The following is a 19,040-nucleotide window of genomic DNA, read 5'->3' on the forward strand; positions in this document are numbered from 1 at the left end:
TATATATATATATATATATATAATGGAATACTATTCAGCCATAAAAAAAGAAATCCTACCATTTGCAACTATATGGATGGACCCTAAGGGCATTATGTTAACTGAAGTTAAGTCAAACAAAGAAAGACAAATACAGTACAATCTCATGTGTGAAATCTTAAAAAAAAAAAAAAAAAAAAGAGGGGGGAGGGGTGCCTTGGCAGCTCAGTCGGTTGAGCTGACTCTTGATTTTAGCTCAGGTCATAATCTCATGGTTCATGGGATCAAGCCCCACACTGGGCTCTGTACTGACAGTACAAAGCCTGCTTGGGATTCTCTCTCTCCTTCTCTCTCTCTGCCCCTCCCCCACTAGCACTCACACCCTCTTGCAAAAATAAATAAACTTAAAAAAAAAAAAAAGAATGCACAGAAAACAGACTGGTGGTTTCCAGAAGCAGGGGTAAGGGTAGGCAAAATGGGTGAAAGTGGTCAAAAGGTACAAACTTTCAGTTATAAAATGAGTAAGTTCTGGGAATATAAAATTAAAAGAAAATCTTTTATTAAGGTAAACAAAGGCAATTATTAGCAAAGAGAGACAAAAAACAACCTCAATTTTTTTTTTAAGATTATTTGTTTTGAGGGGCGCCTGGGTGGCGCAGTCGGTTAAGCGTCCGACTTCAGCCAGGTCACGATCTCGCGGTCTGTGAGTTGGAGCCCCGCGTCAGGCTCTGGGCTGATGGCTCAGAGCCTGGAGCCTGTTTCCAATTCTGTGTGTGTCTCTCTCTCTGCCCCTCCCCCATTCATGCTCTGTCTCTCTTTGTCCCAAAAATAAATAAACGTTGAAAAAACAATTAAAAAAAAAGATTATTTGTTTTGAGAGAGCAAGCATGAGCAAGTGGGGAAGGGGCAGACAGAGAGGGGAGGGAGAGAATCCCAAGCAGGCTCTGTGCTGATGCAGGGCTCAATTCCACAAACCATGAATGAGATCATGACCTGAGCCGAAACCAAGGGTCTGACGCTCAATTGACTGAGCCACCCTGGCACCCCAAGAAATAAACTCATTGTCTAACACCAGCAGATATTATGGTGTGGCCAGGAGTGATCACTACACAGCCACTGGAATTATGTCAGAACCTTTCTTACTGATGGAGAAAAACGTTTCATGTCTCTTAAAGGCAAAGGAGTATGAAAAAGTCTCTCTTTATCAAGTGTTCCCAGTGGTTTAATTGTATTTGGGTTCTGCTCTGCCACCAGGCTATGTGTCCCAGGAACTACTGTGTGTGGTGGCATCCTCTGGAGCATGGCTGGCTGCTCTAAGCACTGAGGTTGGTGAAGACACATAGGATGGATAAACCCCTATGACTCCACTCCTAAAACTGTATTCTCCCTTGCAAATAGGGTTAGCCTCCCCACCCCACCTGGTGCTCACAGGACACCATGTGCTCAAAGGGGAACCACTACAGGACCTGCAGGTGTCTGCCCTTAAGAAGCGTTTTCTAGTTTTTGCAAGGAGGCAGAGAAGGAAATCCAGATGCACAATGTAATTTGTTGAGCTTTAAACTGTCTTATATCTTAAACTAGAAAATTTTTAAATTTTCTCCTTAGATTTATCTCCTTAGCTACATGTAGAAAAATTTAATAATTCCACTTATAGGAATTTGTCCTCAAAAAATAATTGAACACAGTTAAAAAATTAGGTGCAAGGAAGTTCATCAAAGCATTACTTACAATATGCAAAACTAAGAAACTAAAATGAAAGAAATAAAATAGGGGTTGGTTCAGTGCATCTACTATGTAGATGCACCTGCTTTAAACTGTGTTTTTAACAGAAGACAGGTGAGGAAACAGGTGCTTATGACATGCTGTCAATCATCACATGTGTAGATGCAGAGAGAAAAGTACAGATAGGAAGGTTTACTACAAAATGTTTATTTCAAAGTTCATTCTATTGTTTAAACCTCCTGTACTATTAAAGAAAATCTGCTTCCTGTAACACTCCGAGAAAAAGGAAATTAAAGTTTGTTAAAGGTGCCTGGGCCCTCACCTCTGCTTCAATTTCGTCGTAGAGAAACTGCTTGTTGAACCTGGTGAGGGCATAGTGTGCGCTGTCATTGTACAGGTCCAGGGAGTAGAGGACGTACCTGCAGAGGGGGCAAGTGGTCAGCCCAGCCTTCCACAAAGGGCTTTTCGGCTCTCACATCCCGTACTCCAAGTGAAATTTAACATTCATTGCTGACCTCTCACATGAGGAAAAACAGTTCTTACTTCAAACACCAAACTAGGTTTTTGTCCAGGATCCTAATGGACTAATAAGCCAGACAATCCCACAGATGGGACACACTTATGGAGGTCATGCCCAGGGCCCGTTGGGTCCACAAGGGCCTCCTGTAGCTGCATCTTCTCATTTATGTTTAAAGTTTCTCACCACAGAATACAGTATTTTTTATAACCACAAAAACAAGTTATTTTCTTATTTCTAAGAATGAACTGTCTGGCTTAACAAGAAAAACATAAAGGTCCTGGGTCCTACAGCTGACCATGACCATGACCAGCATAGCTTTTGAAAGCCCCTTTCCCTCTGCCCCATGTCTGGACAGAGTCTGGACAAAGCCAGAGGTCTCCAGTAATAAGGATCCTCTGAGGGTACAAGGCCACTCCCACCTCACAGCAGGGAGGCTGTGTGAGCAGTGGGGTCAAGTTCAACTCCAAAGATGCAACAAAGAGGCATGCCAAGGCCTCTGCATTAGATTTCCAGTGTTGTAGAACAGAGGATATGGCCACTCCAGAGAAAGTGGAAGGCCATCTTCCTGACCACCACATAAGAACTGATGTGCATAGGCAAAGACAAAGACATTTGCTCTGTGTGTCGAAGAACCTGCTGGGTCAGTTCCCAAGAATACCTTCATGGACCTCATATTTTCAAAATCTCTGATCCCCTCTGTTGGCCCTGAGTCCTGACCACAAAACAAAGCTGTTCAATTAATACTTTATCTCCCAAATTCATCTGGCTCAGAGGCTGTGCCACACGAAAGGCCAGGCCACATCTCCTTTTGCTGAACTTAGCTGAGTCCCCAGGGCCTTACTTGGACATGGTGGGACTTAGTGACTTCTGCTATGTTCCAGTTGGAGTCTAAAGCCAAGAAACCCATTACTTGTATTAATCTCTGAAGTCTTACCCCAAGTATGACAACTTCAAATAAAGTGCTGAACACAGTCCAGCCCCTTCCTCCCTCTCCCAGCTCCCAAATGCCACCACGGACCCTGGTTACCACAAATAACTAAAACAGGCCCACAGGGCACTCACTCCATCATGGATGCCTCCTTGGTCTCTAGGATGTGGTCCGTCAGGATCCAGGGCATGGACATCTCAATGGGGAACTGGATCCTCCTGCCCATTGTCAGCTCCAGGAAGAACTCTCGGAACCACAACTGTGAAAGGTCACAGCACTGCTGCAGCGTTTCTTGAAGGATTCAAACGACATCATGTTAATCTTCTGCAAGCAGAAAAGACTCAGCAGGACAATCTCAGGTGGGAGGGGGGCATGTGTGAGATGCTGACTCTTTCAATCTCAGCCGTGAGCCATGCGGGAGCAGATATGAGCAGGGAGGGGTCACACGGCACCTCACACTAGGGATGAGACAACCACAAAGTGGCTGCAAGCAAAGCCACCCTAGACATTGCACATTCCTGCTCACAAAAAGAGAAGATTCAGCATCTGGCCCCTGCTGGTCTGGTATACCACCACCTGCCAATGGGACCTTGTCAACCCTGTGAGCTTCTTTGAGGGACTGGGAAGGGGGAAAATGGCCTTTTTAAAAGGAGAAATAGGGGCACTTGGGTGGCTCAGTTGGTTAAGTATCTGACTTTGTCTCAGGTCATCTCACGGTTTGTGAGTTTGAGCCCTACGTTGGGCTCTGTGTTGACAGCTCAGAGCCTGGAGCCTGCTTCGGATTCTGTGTCTCCATCTCTCTCTGCCCCTCCCCCACTCACACTGTCTCTCTCACTCTCTCAAAAATAAGTAAACCTTAAGTAAGTAAATAAACAAATAATAAAAGGATAAATAAAAACCGTGTTACTTTATTTTAGGATAAAGATGCAGCATTACATGCATATTCAATACAAATCTATCTAATGCAAAACAGAAATTTTTTTTTAAAACAATGTTTCCAGGTGCCTGGGTGGCTTAGTTAGGCATCCGACTTCTTGGTTTTGGCTCAGGTCATGATCTCGCGGTTCATGAGTTTGGGCCCCGCATCGGGCTCTGCACTGACAGTGCAGAGCATGCTTGGGATTCTTTCTTTCTCCCTCTCTCTCTGCCCCTCCCCACTCCTCTCTCTCTCTCTCTCTCTCTCAAAATAAATAAATAAACTTTAAAAAAAGTTTCCATCATTTGACAAGTGAAAAACAAAAGCCTTACTATTTACTCCAAACCCACTATACTCCCAGCCAAGATAGAGGCTTCCTGCTCTGAGGAAGCTGCTGCAGCACTGGAGTAAACACAGACTCCACATTGACAAAGGGTAGCCACCCAATGCCCTGGTCAAGGTGATTTGCCACCTTCCACACATCAGTGCTCATGGAGGTTGTTTCTCATATTCATCACTATCTTGTTCTTGAGCCAGGTGACAGATGACATTTGTCTGTGTTTCTAACCTTGTATGGGTTACAAAGGCTTTGCATTCAGGTCACAGAGCCAGCTGCAGGCCCACGGCCCTCATCTTTCTAAGGGCCACGCCACATGGAAGGAGCCCTGCCAGCCGTGCATTTAAAGCGACAGGCAAGGAAATACCACGAAGGTTACAACATGGATCATCGTCTAGGTGTGTGAGGGACCACAGCAGGGATGGTCAGCAGAAGCATTCTAGACAGTGTTAGTGTTAGAACATGCTGGGCCAGACGCTGGTCAGCAGTAGCTCTTACCACTGAAATTAATCAAGTGAGTGTAGAAGAATGACTCTCGATGAAATTTTTCTATGTCCAATATGGTGGGCCCCTCAAGGCTACTTCTCAAGGTTTTCTTGGAACCACTTTTGTCTGCAATGAGGGACTCTAGCATGGTTCTCACCATGTAAAGCTGCATTATCCAAGGAAACATTTGTGGGGGAGAAAATATACATGGCACATTAGTTATACCAAACTCAGATAAACCACAAGAGAAAGACTACTGTGCTATGCCCTGACCAGAGCCAGGCTGCAGCAGTAAGCCTACCACTATGCCAGCTCCTCAAAGTGGGTCTGGGCGCCCATCTAAGTAGCCAAGTTGGTGCTGCCTGTGAGAAAGAACTTGTAACGGAGCAATTCACCTCCGTGCCATAATGTCAACAAGAAAAACAAATGATGTCTTACCACCAAAGGTTAAAAGAGGCGGATAGGTGTAGGACTGCCTCAGAAACGCGTTTACCACATGCAAGAGTCTTTCCATGCCCAAAGACTTGAGCTGCCTCAGCAGCTCGGCAGAGCTCAAGGACTCCGCCATGGTGCGCACCAGGTAGAGCTAGACATGGACAGATGGGGGGAGAGGTGGGAGAGAGCCGTTAGTCACAGGACACACACATCATAGGGTGGGGAGACACACATGGGAACGGAGGGTGGGAAGGGTGCATGCACACTGGACAGAATCAGGACAAGCATCTTCCTTGGGTGGGCCAAATGCTTTCCTCCCAGATATTTGAGAGGTTTCATTTACAGCCAACAATGTGTTTTGCTGGTAGTTCTCTGAAAGACTGGCAAGAAGGGATTATAAAAGCCCTCAACAGAAGAATGATGAGTTAAGAAGTACTACATCCCAAAATGGGAAGAGAAAAGCAGAAGGACATACTAAATCAGATATGAGAGTCACAATAAGGCTGCTTTTGGGGAGCAGGGGGCTGAGCATGGCAGGAGAGAGAAGAGCAGTGGTGGCTTAAGACCAGGGATACAAAAAAGGTATATTCTTAAATTTCTAAAAGTTTTATCTTCAGAAACAATCATTTTTAGGCCCAATGTAAAAATTATAACCATACATTTAAACACCTATCAGGAAACACAGCATAAATACGGACACATAGACTTTCACCCACATTTTTGTGATAGGAGTTGATGCAGTCAAATTAAGTTCTGCATGCAAATGATCAAATCTGAGAATCACAAGAATGCTCCAGATTCACTTGGGCAGGGAACCAAGGAGCAGAAAAGGCACAGGCAATACTTGATCATCTTGAGCAGAAGTGATGATGTCATTTTACTCCCGGTCTTGCTTACCAACCCTCAGCTTTGGGTTAGCCCACTCAGGGGAACAGATAGAGCAGGGGAGCAGGGAGGATGAAAACCTGCGTGCTGGAGGGTCCCACGGCACGCCGGGGTACTTTGATGTCGAAGCCACTCTTGGGGTCCTTCTCGCCCCGCAGGGCTGGGTCATTGAAGGGCTCGTGCCCCGTCTCCCAGTCACACACGGTCTTCCTGATGGCCTGCAGAACACTAAACAGCCCCATCAAGTCATCAGTGAGGCATGGAGCACTTATAGCTTCAGGACTTTTACAATCACTGCATCTCCTCACCTAACACAGCTGGAAAACCAATTTTCACACCTGATTTCCTTTGGGGACAGTGTGGGATATGATAATGGACCAGTTCAAAATGAAATTATCTTTGGATAGACTGTTTTCTCTGAGACATTAGTAGCCCCAGAAGATCTGACTTAGCTGCAGTTTGCATCAATTAGCCTGGAAGTGGTGTTTTATTTCCTGAACACTGTCATGCAAAGGGCAACAAGAGGACAGACCACAAATATCCACCTATGGAGCTGAAACTCGACCTCCCTTGGCTGATTCCCTGATTTCTAAAGGAACATGTCACCAACACAACTGTGGGGACTGGGTCTATGTCTCGGACACATTTGAAACATGCTCCCATCCCACCATGTGGAGACCCCCCATAGGCACCACACTTGGCAGATGTACCAATCCTATCTCATGGTGAAAATTCTAGTTAAAACCCAAGTTACTCTTAGACTATACGTTTCCCATGTGGTTAGCTTCCTACTACAGCAAGCATGAGCAAAATGGGAAGACTCACAGTATAAAATTTTATTAATGCTAAAAATCATACCAAGCCAGGTGATAAACACATCAATTATAAAGCAAGAAAATGAAATCAATACACTTGTGAGCCCTTGTAAGCTTCATTTTACATAAATGTCTCTGAAAGACAACTTTAAAAGGCTAAATATTAAGAGAAAACTAGCTCAGGATCACTACAAGATGTCTGCAATATCTATGTATTTTTTGGCCAATTTGTAGGACAGGCCAAAAAGAACAGAAGCAAAAATACTTAAAGACAACACATTTTGAGATGGAAAATCTTAGAGGACATTTACCAGAAGGGATTTTGAAGGTTGAATATAAATGCATTGAGCATATTTATGAAAATGTAACTATACAGTTGTTTAAACTAAACTAATTCTACAGTTTTGGACTCCAAGCTCACAGGGAGGTATTACACTGAGGCTGACCTCTGGATGACATTCTTCTTCTTCTTGATGGCCTGCCTGAGTGGTTCCCGGAGGGTAACCTGGGAGAAGTCCTGCAGCGCAGCATAGACGGTGTGCCGGATGGCGTGGTTGAACACACTCTCCATCCTGCCCATTAGCACCTGCAGGCCTTTGATCATGGCAATCACCTGCAGGGGGACACATGAGTTTCAGTATGGTGGAGGAGAACAGGTGATGGCTCCTTCTCAGGTGATGCCAAGTTGCACCTGGAAGCTGCCTCCCTCTCATGCATAGTACCTTTCCCTGGCCTCCTATGTTTCTGCTCTGAAGCTGCTACCCTGTAACTCTTCTCAGGAGCTCTGGCTCAGTAGCTGTCCCTATGCCTGGGTCTGACTCCATTAGACCATGAGTGCCTTGAGGGCAGGGATGGATCTGCTTCGCTTGACATGGAGCTAACAGAGAATTTGGTGACTGACTCAAAGCACTCCCAAATGCATAAAGGCACATGCCCTGTGAAGGACTTTAAAGGAAAAAGAACAAAAAAGATTCAGGAAAGCAAATATGTTATTAGCTGGAAAAGAAAAAAGAAGTTATAGGAGTTTATAGCCCAAATTCCACTTGTTAAACAGTAACAGCATGCTAAATTAATATGCATAAAAAGGCCTGGAAGAAACTACACTAAAATGCTTAAAGTTCATCTCTGTGGCAGCATCATATACTGTGCTTACTACATACTCTAGTGTTCTATTTGTTTGCTTTAGGGATCCATTTGATGGTTCTGTGTTGCTTTTCTAATGGTGGGGGGGGATTTCTGCCAAAAAAAAGGCAAATGCCCCAATTCAAATTAAAACTGATTTCAAGGGGTGCCTGGGTGGCTCAGTTGGTTGAGCATCAGACTGGCTCAGGTTATCATCTTCTGCATAGGGCTCTGTGCTGATGGCTCAGAGCCCGGAGACTGCTTCAGATTCTGTGCGTCTTTCTCTCTCTGCCCCTCCCCTGCTCGCACTCTATCTCTCTCTGTCTCTCAAAAAATAAATAAAATATTAAAAAAAAATTTTTTTAACTGAAATAAAATTCAAAACCACTTTGAATGAAAATGAAAACACTACATATTAAAAATTTATGGTATGTGGGAAAAGTATGCTAAAAAGTAAAATTTTGAGCTTTAGAGGCATACATTAGAAAACAAAAATGTGTGAAAATAATAATAATCTAATATTCATCATAAATCTACAAAAAGAATAGCAAAATAACCCCCCCCCCCCGAACTAGAGGTAAATAAAAGTAAAAATTAACAAAACAGAAAACAAGCATATCACAGAAGGTGATCAATGAAGATAAAGCTGTTTAAAAAAATAAGTAAACAAATAATAGAATTGACAAATGTCCAGCCAAGACTAATCAAGAAAAATAGACAAGCCACAATTACCAGCATTAAGAAAGAAAGGGGATGATTACTGATGGGGGAAACAAAGGCAAGAAGGAAATGGCAAATAAAATTAAAATTCCTTATAACCTGCAGCCATTGACAAATATAGAGTAAAATGTTTCTCTAGGAACTCCCTACAGTCTTAATGTTCATGCTTTGCTAAAGGGAAGAAACAACCTTAGCTTGACAAGAGCTAGGCCTCCAGGATCTTATGAGTCTTCTTTAGCACAAGAAAATCCTACTGGAAACTTCCTCTAGACTTTACATCCCCCCAACTCCCAAGTATGTAACTATTCTATCCTCAGGGTCCGGGACAGCTCTTCCTGCCCATGGGTCCTGTCCCGTGCTTTAATAAAATTACCTTTTTTGCATCAAGGATGATGCAAGAATTCTTTCTTGGCCATCAGCTCCGAACTCTACCATCACCCCAAAACACCTTATCAACTGTCACACAGTTTATAGGTATTAAGAGATTATGTGACTATATGACTATATCAACATAAGATAAACATACACGTCAATGGAATAGAAATAGAAGTTCAGAAATTTACACATTTCTATCAATTTGCAGTCAACTGATTTTCAATAAGAGTGTGGAAACAATTCAACAGGGAAATATTCCATTTTCAACAGTAGTGGGATAATTAGATATCCACATGCAAAACACTCCTATGCAGGAAAGGATAAACTCTGAGGACTGAGATAATCAAACCCTGCATATTCCCAAGAAAGCCCTGTTTTTAGGACTGGCCCTTCCTTGGCCAACTCCTAGGAACTGAGCTCTGAGCCTCCGAATATTCTGAAAAGAGTGTTTGTGGCTACCTAAGGCTCTGGGCCACTGCAGTACCAGTGTGATTAGATAGTTTATACCAACAATGTAATTTATGGTAAACACCTATTTTTGCACTGGAGTCTGGAGTCTGAGCAGCTGAGGTCAATCATGCAGGCATGCTGCATGCCTACACTACAGACCTACATTATTGACATTATTAACCCCCTTTATTGAGGTTTTTTATTAAACCTGGACACTAAGATCTTGGGTAAGGTTCCCTAGCTGGCAACATTTTTCTCATGCTGCCATTCATCTTTGCCGGGAAAATAAAGTACATCCTGCACAACTGCACTAGTAGGGGATACCTAGAAGTTTGCATCTGGTTTCTCCTAGACTATGCCCAGGTGCCTTTTGCTGATTTAAATGTGTTGTTTTGATGAGGGATCAAAAGGCAAACTGAAGGCAAAGTACAGGCTAACAGCAGCCCCTGGACCCACCCAGGTGGAATATGTGTAATATTCCTCAGACACTCCTGGCTACCCAAGAACAAAGGAAAGGGGTTTAAGTGCTTGCCATGGTGATACGGGAAACAAAGGCAAATAAAAAATTAAATTCCCTTACTGCCTATAGCCCGTTGACAAGTCCTTGAAACTGGCAGAGTGACCTCCTTCTAGGAGCTCAGCTGCCTCAATGATGACACTTTGCTAGGGGCAAAAGAGAATCTTGGCTTAACATTATCCTGACCACCACCAGCCCACCCCCCACCCCCCACCCCCCACCCCCACCCCGAACCTTTAAGTCTACTTTAACATATAAAAATTCCTTTGGAAACTTCCTTTATCTCAACTTCCCCAAGATATACACTGGTAATCAGACTCCAAGCCATGACCCCTGATATATATCAGAAGGGTCTCATGACTGAGGTTTTACTAAACAGTAATAAATGGTGTTTTCCTAACAGCAGCTAGCCCCTCAAGGTCCTGGAAACCTTCCTTCTAAAAGTCCTTAGAGACTTACACTGTCCCTGCCCCCTTGCCAACCTGAGGGTATATAATCAGTTACCTGTCACAATCCCAATTCACCTCTTTCTGCCCAGGGGTCCTGTCCCTGTGCTTTAATAAAATCACCTTTTTACACCAAAGACATCTTGAAGAATTCTTTCTTGGCCATCAGCTCCGAACCCCCATCATCACCCCAAAACTTCATCACTTTCACTGTAATAAATTATAACTTTGAGTAGAACAGCTACTCAGTCCTGTGAGTCCTAGCAAATCAAGCCCAAGGGCAATTTTGGGAACCTCTAACACAGCCCCTACCTCACCATATTAAAAAACTAACTCAAAACGCATCACACATTTAAATGTAAGAAGCAAGACTATAAAATTCTTATAAGAAAGATAGGAGTAAATCTTCATGACTTGGGTTGGGAAATGGTTTCGTAAATATAAAACCAAAAGCATAAGCAGCAAAAGAAAAAATAAGTAAACTGAACCTAATTGAAATTAAAGACTTTATGCTTCCCAAGACCCCATTAAGAAAGTCAAAGACAACCAAAGAACGGAAGAAAATGCAAATCATGTCTGATAAGGAACTCTTTAAAATATATAAAAAACTCAATAAGAAGATAAAAATCTAATTTAAAAATGGACAAAGGATCTGAATAGACATTTCTCCAAAGAAGATTTATAAATTGCCAACAAGCACATGAAAATATGCTCAGCATCATTAGTTGTTAGGAAAATGCAAATCAAAATCATAATGATAATGAGATATACTTCTCATCCAGTAGGGTGGCCAGAACCAAAAAGACAGACAATTAACAAGTGTTAATAAGGATTCTAAGAAAGTAGAACCCTCATACACTATTTATAGGAGTATACTATAGTGGTGCCACTTGGGAAAACCATCTGGTAGTTTCTCAAAATGTTAAACACAGAGTTACCATATGACCCATCAATTCTACTCCTAGGTGTATCAAAAGGAATGAAAACATGAGTCCATACAAAAGCTAGTCCAGAAAAGCTATTTGCATTAATCGCAATAGTGAAAAAATAGAAACAACCAAAATATCCATCAGCTAATAAATAAATAAAATGTGATACATCCATACAATGGGATATTATTCAGCAATGAAAAGAATGAAATACTGATACATGTGTGAACCTTACATTATGTTAAGTGACAGAAGTCAATCATAGTCAGCCACATATTGTATGATTTCATTTATATGAACTGTTCAGAATGAGCAAATCTAGAGTCACAAAGCAGACTGGCTGCCTAGGGCAAAAGGGAGGGGAGAATTGGGTGACTGCTAACGGGTACAAAGTTTCTTTCTGACATAACAGAAATGTTCTAAATTTGATTGTGATTGCACAACTCTTTGAATATCTAAAAAAAAGCATTGAATGTTTATACTTCAAAACAGATGAATTGCATATGATGTAGAAAAAAAAAGTTGTTAACAAAATAAGAGGAGAATTTATTATGAAAAACTTTACGACAAATAGAAAATTTTAGGGGCAACTAGGTAGCTCAGTCAGTTGAGCGCCAACTTCGGCTCAGGTCATGATCTCACAGTTCAGGAGTTCGAGCCCCATGTCGGGCTCCATGTTGACAGCTCAGAGCCTGGAGCCTGCTTCGGTTTCTGTGACTCCCCCTCTCTCTGCCCTCCCCTGCTAGTATCCTGTCCCCCCGCCCCCTCTCAAAAATGAATAAATGTTAAAAATAACTTTAAAAAATATTTACAAAAAAATTAGAAAAATTTAAAAGATTCTTTGAAAACTCCCTGAAAATACGACTTACCATCCCTGAAAATACAACTTTCCAAAACTGATATAAAAAGAAATAGAAAATGTACATGGTAAAGAAACTGATCACCAAAAACCATCACATAAATGCTAGCAAACATTTAAGGAAGAATATGAACCTTACACAAACGACTACAGACAATACAGAAAGAAGGGAGCCCTCAATGAATTGTTTTATGAAGCCAGCATCCAGAAAACTAGAATGGATGGTTATAAAGAAGTAATGTTACCCATTCCACAGGTGTGGGCTGAGCACAGACTTCCTTCCCTAAAGTACACCATAAAAAGGGGAGAACAGGGGCGCCTGGGTGGCGCAGTCGGTTAAGCGTCCGACTTCAGCCAGGTCACGATCTCACGGTCCGTGAGTTCGAGCCCCGCGTCGGGCTCTGGGCTGATGGCTCAGAGCCTGGAGCCTGTTTCCGATTCTGTGTCTCCCTCTCTCTCTGCCCCTCCCCCGTTCATGCTCTGTCTCTCTCTGTCCCAAAAATAAATAAACGTTGAAAAAAAAAATTAAAAAAAAAAAAGGGGGAGAACAGGGGTAAGGGGAAGGTGTAGGTAACTTCATAATAGAGAAACCTGATAATACTTCCTTGGCCAGGTGATCAAGGTCAACACCAACAGTGATGAGTTTGTTGACCACATGTACCTTTGATGTGATATGACTGAAATGGTGCTTTACCTCTGTGATCCTCTTTCCCCAAACCTATAACCCCAGGTTAATCAGATAATACCAATGGAGAAACATTCTACAAAATACCTGACCGGTCATTCAAAACAAAGGCAGTCTGAAAAACAACCCAGAGGAGCCTAAGGAGATATGACAACTGAATGTAATGTGGGATCTTAGACCAGAATTAAGACATTATGGAAAGACTAAGGAAATCTGAATAAAATATGGACTTTAGTTAATACTCATGTATCAATATGGGTTTATTAATTATAACAATACTAATATAAAATGTGAAAAATGGGTGTGGGGTATACAGGAACTTACTGTATAATCTTTGCAATTTTTCTTTAACTCTAAAAATATTTTAAAATAAAAGGTTTATTTTAAAAGGGATAGTAATCGCTTCTCGGCCTTTTGGCTAAGATCAAGTGTAAAAGGGATAGTAAAAGACAGTTTCACTCATCAAGTTTGATATAAAAATCCTAAGCCAAATATTAGCAAACTGTATCTAACAATATATAAAGAGGATAATCTATTATGACTGAGTTGAGTTTACACCAGGAATGCAAGGCTACATTAAACCTGGTCAAAACAAAACAAAAAAACAAAAAGACAAACCAACCAGTGGGGGGGGGGAGGACCCTCACAATCAATATAAATTAACCACATTAACACATTAATGGAATATAAGAGAAAAGTCACAGGAGTACCTCAGTGGATGCCAAGTGTTTAATAGAAGTAATATCAACTCATAATAAAATCTCTTAGCAAATAAGGAATTGAGCACAAGTTCCTTAAACTGATGATTGTTGGCATTAAGAAACCTGTAGCAAACACATTATACAGTGAAATGTTGAAAGCTTTCCCTTTGAGATGAGGAATGAGACAAAGCCTAGTGCCTCCTATTTAACAAGCAGGGATCCTACCCAGTGTGATTTAAAAAACAAATAAAAATGGAAAATTGGGATAAATAAAACTGTCATCATTTTCAGATGATTATATAGGTAGAAAATCTAATGGATAATTTATTACAATTAATAAATGAGTTTAGACAAGTTATTAGATATAAAGAAAAATGCAAAAAAGAATTTACATGTTAAATAGCAGTGACAAACATTTAGAAAAAATTTAAAATATACCATCTCATATCAAACACCTAGAAATAAAGCTAACAAAAGATGTGGAAGAGTTTTACAGATTATAAAAGAGAATCTAAATAAATGGAGGGATATATATCATGTTCATAAAAGACTCAATATTCTAAATTTATCAATTCTCCCTAAAATGATCTATAGGTTTATTCATATATCCATAAAAAATTCCAACAGGTTTCACTGTGAGATATGAAAAAATGATTCTAAAATTTGTATGAAAATACAAAGGGCAAGAATAACCAAGGAACTCTTGAAGACAGAAAAGCTTGCTTTACCTGACACAGAATCAACTTACAGTAATTAAGAAGGAGGTGGTGTTAGAACAAGGATAGACCAATTAAAACAATGGATTAGAAAAGTGACCAGAATCACACCCATATCACACCCATATCACTTGACTGACAACAAAGGTGGCAAGATGGAGCAATGGGGGCAGAAGTGTTTTAAAAACTAACCTGGGGTGCGGGGGGGAGGAGAGGGATGCCTGGCTGGCTCAGTTAGAAGAGGATGTATGTGACTCTTGATCTCGGGGTTGTGAGTTTGAGCCCCACGTTGCGTGTAGAGATTACTTGAATAAATAAACTTAAAAATAAACTAACTTGGGGTGAACTTGAGATCTAAATGTGAAAGTCAGAATAATAAAACATCCAGAAGGCCAGTAGAGAATATCTTATGACCTTAGGGTATGCAAAGTTTTCTTAAACAAGACAAAAAACAGTCCAATTACAAAAGAAAAGAAACTCGATGGCACTGAAATTAAGAACTTCTGTTCATCAAAAGGCTCATGAAGACACTGCAGAGCTGAGGGAACACAGCCAACATATGTGAGAGCAAAGAACTTGGTGACAACAGCTGGAAACACAGGGGGTCCTCTGAGACCACCAGGGTCCACATTTTGTTCCTCTTCTGCCCCCTCCCACAAGATGTGTCCTACTCCCAGATACTTGTGAACAAACCCCTGATCTTCACAGGGAGCTATCAATACAGAAACCAGAAACTCACATCCTATTTTATTGTTCTGCTGACAACTACAACAGATACAAAGGGCTGTCCTATACAGAAGCAACAACATGAAACTATTCATTGAATTTTACTCAAGATTTTGCCTCTGCTTTGAATGGGAAGACAGTCTGAGGCCAGAGTCAAAGGAGGAAAAGAAAGCAAACCTCACCTCCACCAGGGCGAACTTCTCCTCACTAGTGTAGTTGTAGCGGGTGGCGCGCTCATACTCCTCAGCATTGTCTGGGCAGTCCTTGTTGGAGTACTTGTCCGTTGGGTGCACAAGTTTCCATGAATACTGGTGTGGTCAGAAAAGGGGGAGACATCCACACTGAACGTAAAATGCTTACCTTCTGGTCTGACTGACATGGCCATCACCAAAGTAACCAAAGGTTAGTCTTTTAATATTAGTTGCATCTGAAAATCACACACATGCATGCATGCTCACACATACGCTATGCACACATACACATACACACACATGCACACGCGCGCACGCACACACACACACACACACACCAGAGTTCATCTCCATAAAACTGCAAAACATTCTAGCCATGTGACTTCAGGTTTAAGAAATATATCAGGTAAAATGTCCAGGATATTTTGTGTTGAATATCTAAAACTAGCCATTTCATCACCACTTCTTTTTAAAATCAGCTCTTCAAATGATCATGTGCTCATCTGATTTAATAATTTTCATCTAATCAAAGTAAACAAGAGGAGGGAAAATCTTCCAAACTTACAGGTATCCAAATCTTCATATCACATCAGAAACTATTTTAGTAATGCTAAACAAAAGAAACCAATGGCTGGAACTCCACAGAGAAAGCGTTTTAAAAAAATGAGAATTAGGGGCACCTGGGTGGCTCAGTCAATTAAGCATCTGACTCTTGATTGCTTAGGTCATGATCTCACAGTTCGTGAGATTGAGCCCTGCATTGGGCTCCACGCTGGGCATGGAACCTGCTTGGGATCCTCTTTCTCTCTCTCTTTCTCTCTCTCTCACTCTCTCCCCCTCTCTCTGCCCCTCCCTTCCCTCTCTAAATAAATAAATAAATAAATAATAAATTGCATGAGAATTAAAAATCATAATGGTACAAATTCTATCTAAATGTTTTAAAAGATAAGACTTTTTTTATAAACAGACAAAACATATTCTGAGCCATCTTAGAAACATTTAGACTGATATACATTTTAATTCTAGGGTTAGAAATAAAAAGCCAATTCATTCTCGAACAAAGACTAAAGTTAATGCAGAAAAAATATCATTTAATTTCTTGATGGCCTTGGGAAGAAAAGCACTTGTAACCAACCAGGGGTAGATGTTCTTTCAGGTCTCTGCATTTCCAAATAGAAGCAAGCATAGAGTGCCTACCACTTCCATCACGTGAGCACTCCACTGAGACAGCAGCTGCAGGCCCTGAAGCGCCAGGTCAAAGAGTTTCCGGTACTCGGTATCTGTTTTCTGAGTCTCCTGGCGGCCCGACCCTGTGACAACCTAGAGCAGCACAGGAACATCAAGAAGTTGCCCTACATCTAGAAAAGTCACTTATGCATTTACCCCATGACCTATCAGACCCACTGGGAATCTACATTAAAGGTGCATTTGCAAAACTACAAAATGATGTAGGCACATGAGCCTTTACCATGACAAAAGGCTGGCAACAGTAGAGCCCTGATAATGGACATTCTGCAGCTCTCAAAGAAGAGAATGTCTCTACAGACTGTGCTGGAGGGATCTCTAGGACATGGTGTTAAGAGAACCATGTGCATAGTTATGCTTCTACTTAGCTAATAAAGGAAAACATGCACATCGTGTGTATTTGTTTATATAAAAAATGAAAACCTAAATTTATTTTTTATACTTTTTTAAAAGAGTTAAAAAAATTTTTTTAATGTTTTACTTTTGAAAGAGAGAGAGAGAGAGTGTGAGCAGGGGAGGGGCAGACAGAGAGGGAGGCACAGAATCTGAAGCAGGCTCCAGGCTGTCAGCACAGAGCCTGGAACAGGGCTCAAACCCACGGACTGTGAGATCATGACCTGAGCCGAAGTCTAATGCTTAACTGACTGAGCCACCCAGGTGCCTCTGAAAACTCGTATTTAACAGTGGCTACCTAGGGGCGCCTGGGTGGTTCAGTCGGTTAAGCGTCGGACTTCAGCTCAGGTCCTGATCTCCCAGTTTGTAAATTCGAACCCCGCATTGGGCTCTGTGCTGACAGCTCAAAGCCTGGAGCCTGCTTCTGACTCTGTGTCTCATTCTCTCTGCCCCTCCCCCATTTGTGCTCTCTCTCTGTCTCTCAAAAATAAATAAATGTAGAAAAAAAATTTAAGAATGGCTACCTAAAAGACAGGAAAGTGCAGGGTGGAGAGGAATATACCTCCTTTTGTACCTCTGACTTTGGAACCACATAAATATTTTATATAATTATGATATAAAATTAAATTAGGGGACAAAAGCAATCCTTAAAACTCAAAAGCAAAATGAAACAATGAATTAAAGTGTGTACTTGAATTGGGTGCATGACTGCACAGAGGAACTAGGTAGTGCAGGTATCTGACAATGAGCTTTTTTATTATAGTGTAAGTGCCTGGCATTAAGCTTTTGATTGCTGAGGCATCTATTTCAAAAACATCCATCTAGAATAAACACAGTACCAGCTACATAAGTAGATAAAGAGCCAGGTAGCCCAATCTATGAAGTTCCCCTTCTAGAAAGCTCTTGGTGACCTACATAACTCATCACTTGAGTGACCCACTTTACTGCCCTCATTCCTGCTCTTATGTTTGAAATTTGCCAATAAAGAGTAAACCAATGAAATCCTAGGTACCCTACACCCTGGTCTCTTAATAAAGACAGAGCTCGAGGTCCACACTCCGTTGTCATTTCACTTTGTGGCCCCAGGCATGCCATGTGCCTTCCAGAACTCTGAGTACATATGCCTTTTCCCCCCAAAGTTCCCTGATGGTTGTTGCTGAGGTACATCTTGCAGTTGTAGTAAGAACCACAGGGCCTGTGCAGCCACAGTATTGGCTCTGCTCGGGGACATGTCTATGGAGACTGCCAAAGATAAGGTGAGTCCCTCAGGCATCACTATCAGGAGGTTGAGACCAACAAAAACCACTTCAAGTGACTTTGAAAAACAATGATAAAGAAAGAAAGAAAGAAAGAAAGAAAGAAAGAAAGAAAGAAAGAAAGAGAGAGAGAAAGAAAGAAAAGAAAGAAAGAAAGAAAGAAAGAAAGAAAGAAAGAAAGAAAAAGTAAAACAATGATTTGTTCTCTAACCCTAGAGGGAGAAAATCTAAGGACAAAATTAACTACAAAAGAAATCTTAAAATACTTTTTAGTAATTATATTGTCATTATAATATATTATAACATCGCATATGACAATATACAATTATATTGTTTCTAGTAATTATATTGTTATTAGCAGTGCTGGTATTGCTATTTTAAGACTGGTAAGTGGGGGCGCCTGGGTGGCGCAGTCGGTTAAGCGTCCAACTTCAACCAGGTCACGATCTCGCGGTCCGTGAGTTCGAGCCCCGCATCAGGCTCTGGGCTGATGGCTCGGAGCCTGGAGCCTGTTTCCGATTCTGTGTCTCCCTCTCTCTCTGCCCCTCCCCCGTTCATGCTCTGTCTCTCTCTGTCGCAAAAATAAAATAAAACGTTGAAAAAAAAAAAAAAAAAAAAAAAGACTGGTAAGTGTATACTAAGATAAGACATCAAGTCAAAAAATGCTGTAGTCAAATTAAGAACCA

At 41.5% G+C, this 19,040-nt stretch overlaps 1 protein-coding gene across 5 annotated transcripts in view; it reads right to left on the bottom strand.

Moving 5' to 3' along the window:
* Positions 1-19,040, bottom strand: part of CYFIP1 (cytoplasmic FMR1 interacting protein 1) — a 133,493-nt gene that overhangs the window by 49,579 nt on the left and 64,874 nt on the right. For 4 of the 5 annotated variants that reach the window (XR_005796292.1, XR_005796291.1, XM_040493896.1 and 1 more), the window contains exons 12-18: positions 16,658-16,780; positions 15,452-15,577; positions 7,470-7,636; positions 6,289-6,436; positions 4,901-5,054; positions 3,284-3,440; positions 2,024-2,120 (exon numbers count right to left, since the gene is read on the bottom strand). Coding sequence is in view for 3 of the 5 variants with exons in the window: in XM_040493896.1 (XP_040349830.1) it covers positions 2,024-2,120; positions 3,284-3,440; positions 4,901-5,054; positions 6,289-6,436; positions 7,470-7,636; positions 15,452-15,577; positions 16,658-16,780 (972 nt within the window). In the remaining 2 variants the exon portion in view is untranslated. Of the gene's footprint in view, positions 1-2,023; positions 2,121-3,283; positions 3,441-4,900; positions 5,055-5,326; positions 5,475-6,288; positions 6,437-7,469; positions 7,637-15,451; positions 15,578-16,657; positions 16,781-19,040 lie in introns of all 5 variants that reach the window. The other variant, XM_040493897.1, reaches the window with a different exon arrangement.

The sequence above is a fragment of the Herpailurus yagouaroundi genome, unplaced genomic scaffold (genome assembly GCF_014898765.1).
Source record: "Herpailurus yagouaroundi ecotype Mexico unplaced genomic scaffold, PumYag 185, whole genome shotgun sequence".
NCBI lineage: Eukaryota > Metazoa > Chordata > Mammalia > Carnivora > Felidae > Herpailurus > Herpailurus yagouaroundi.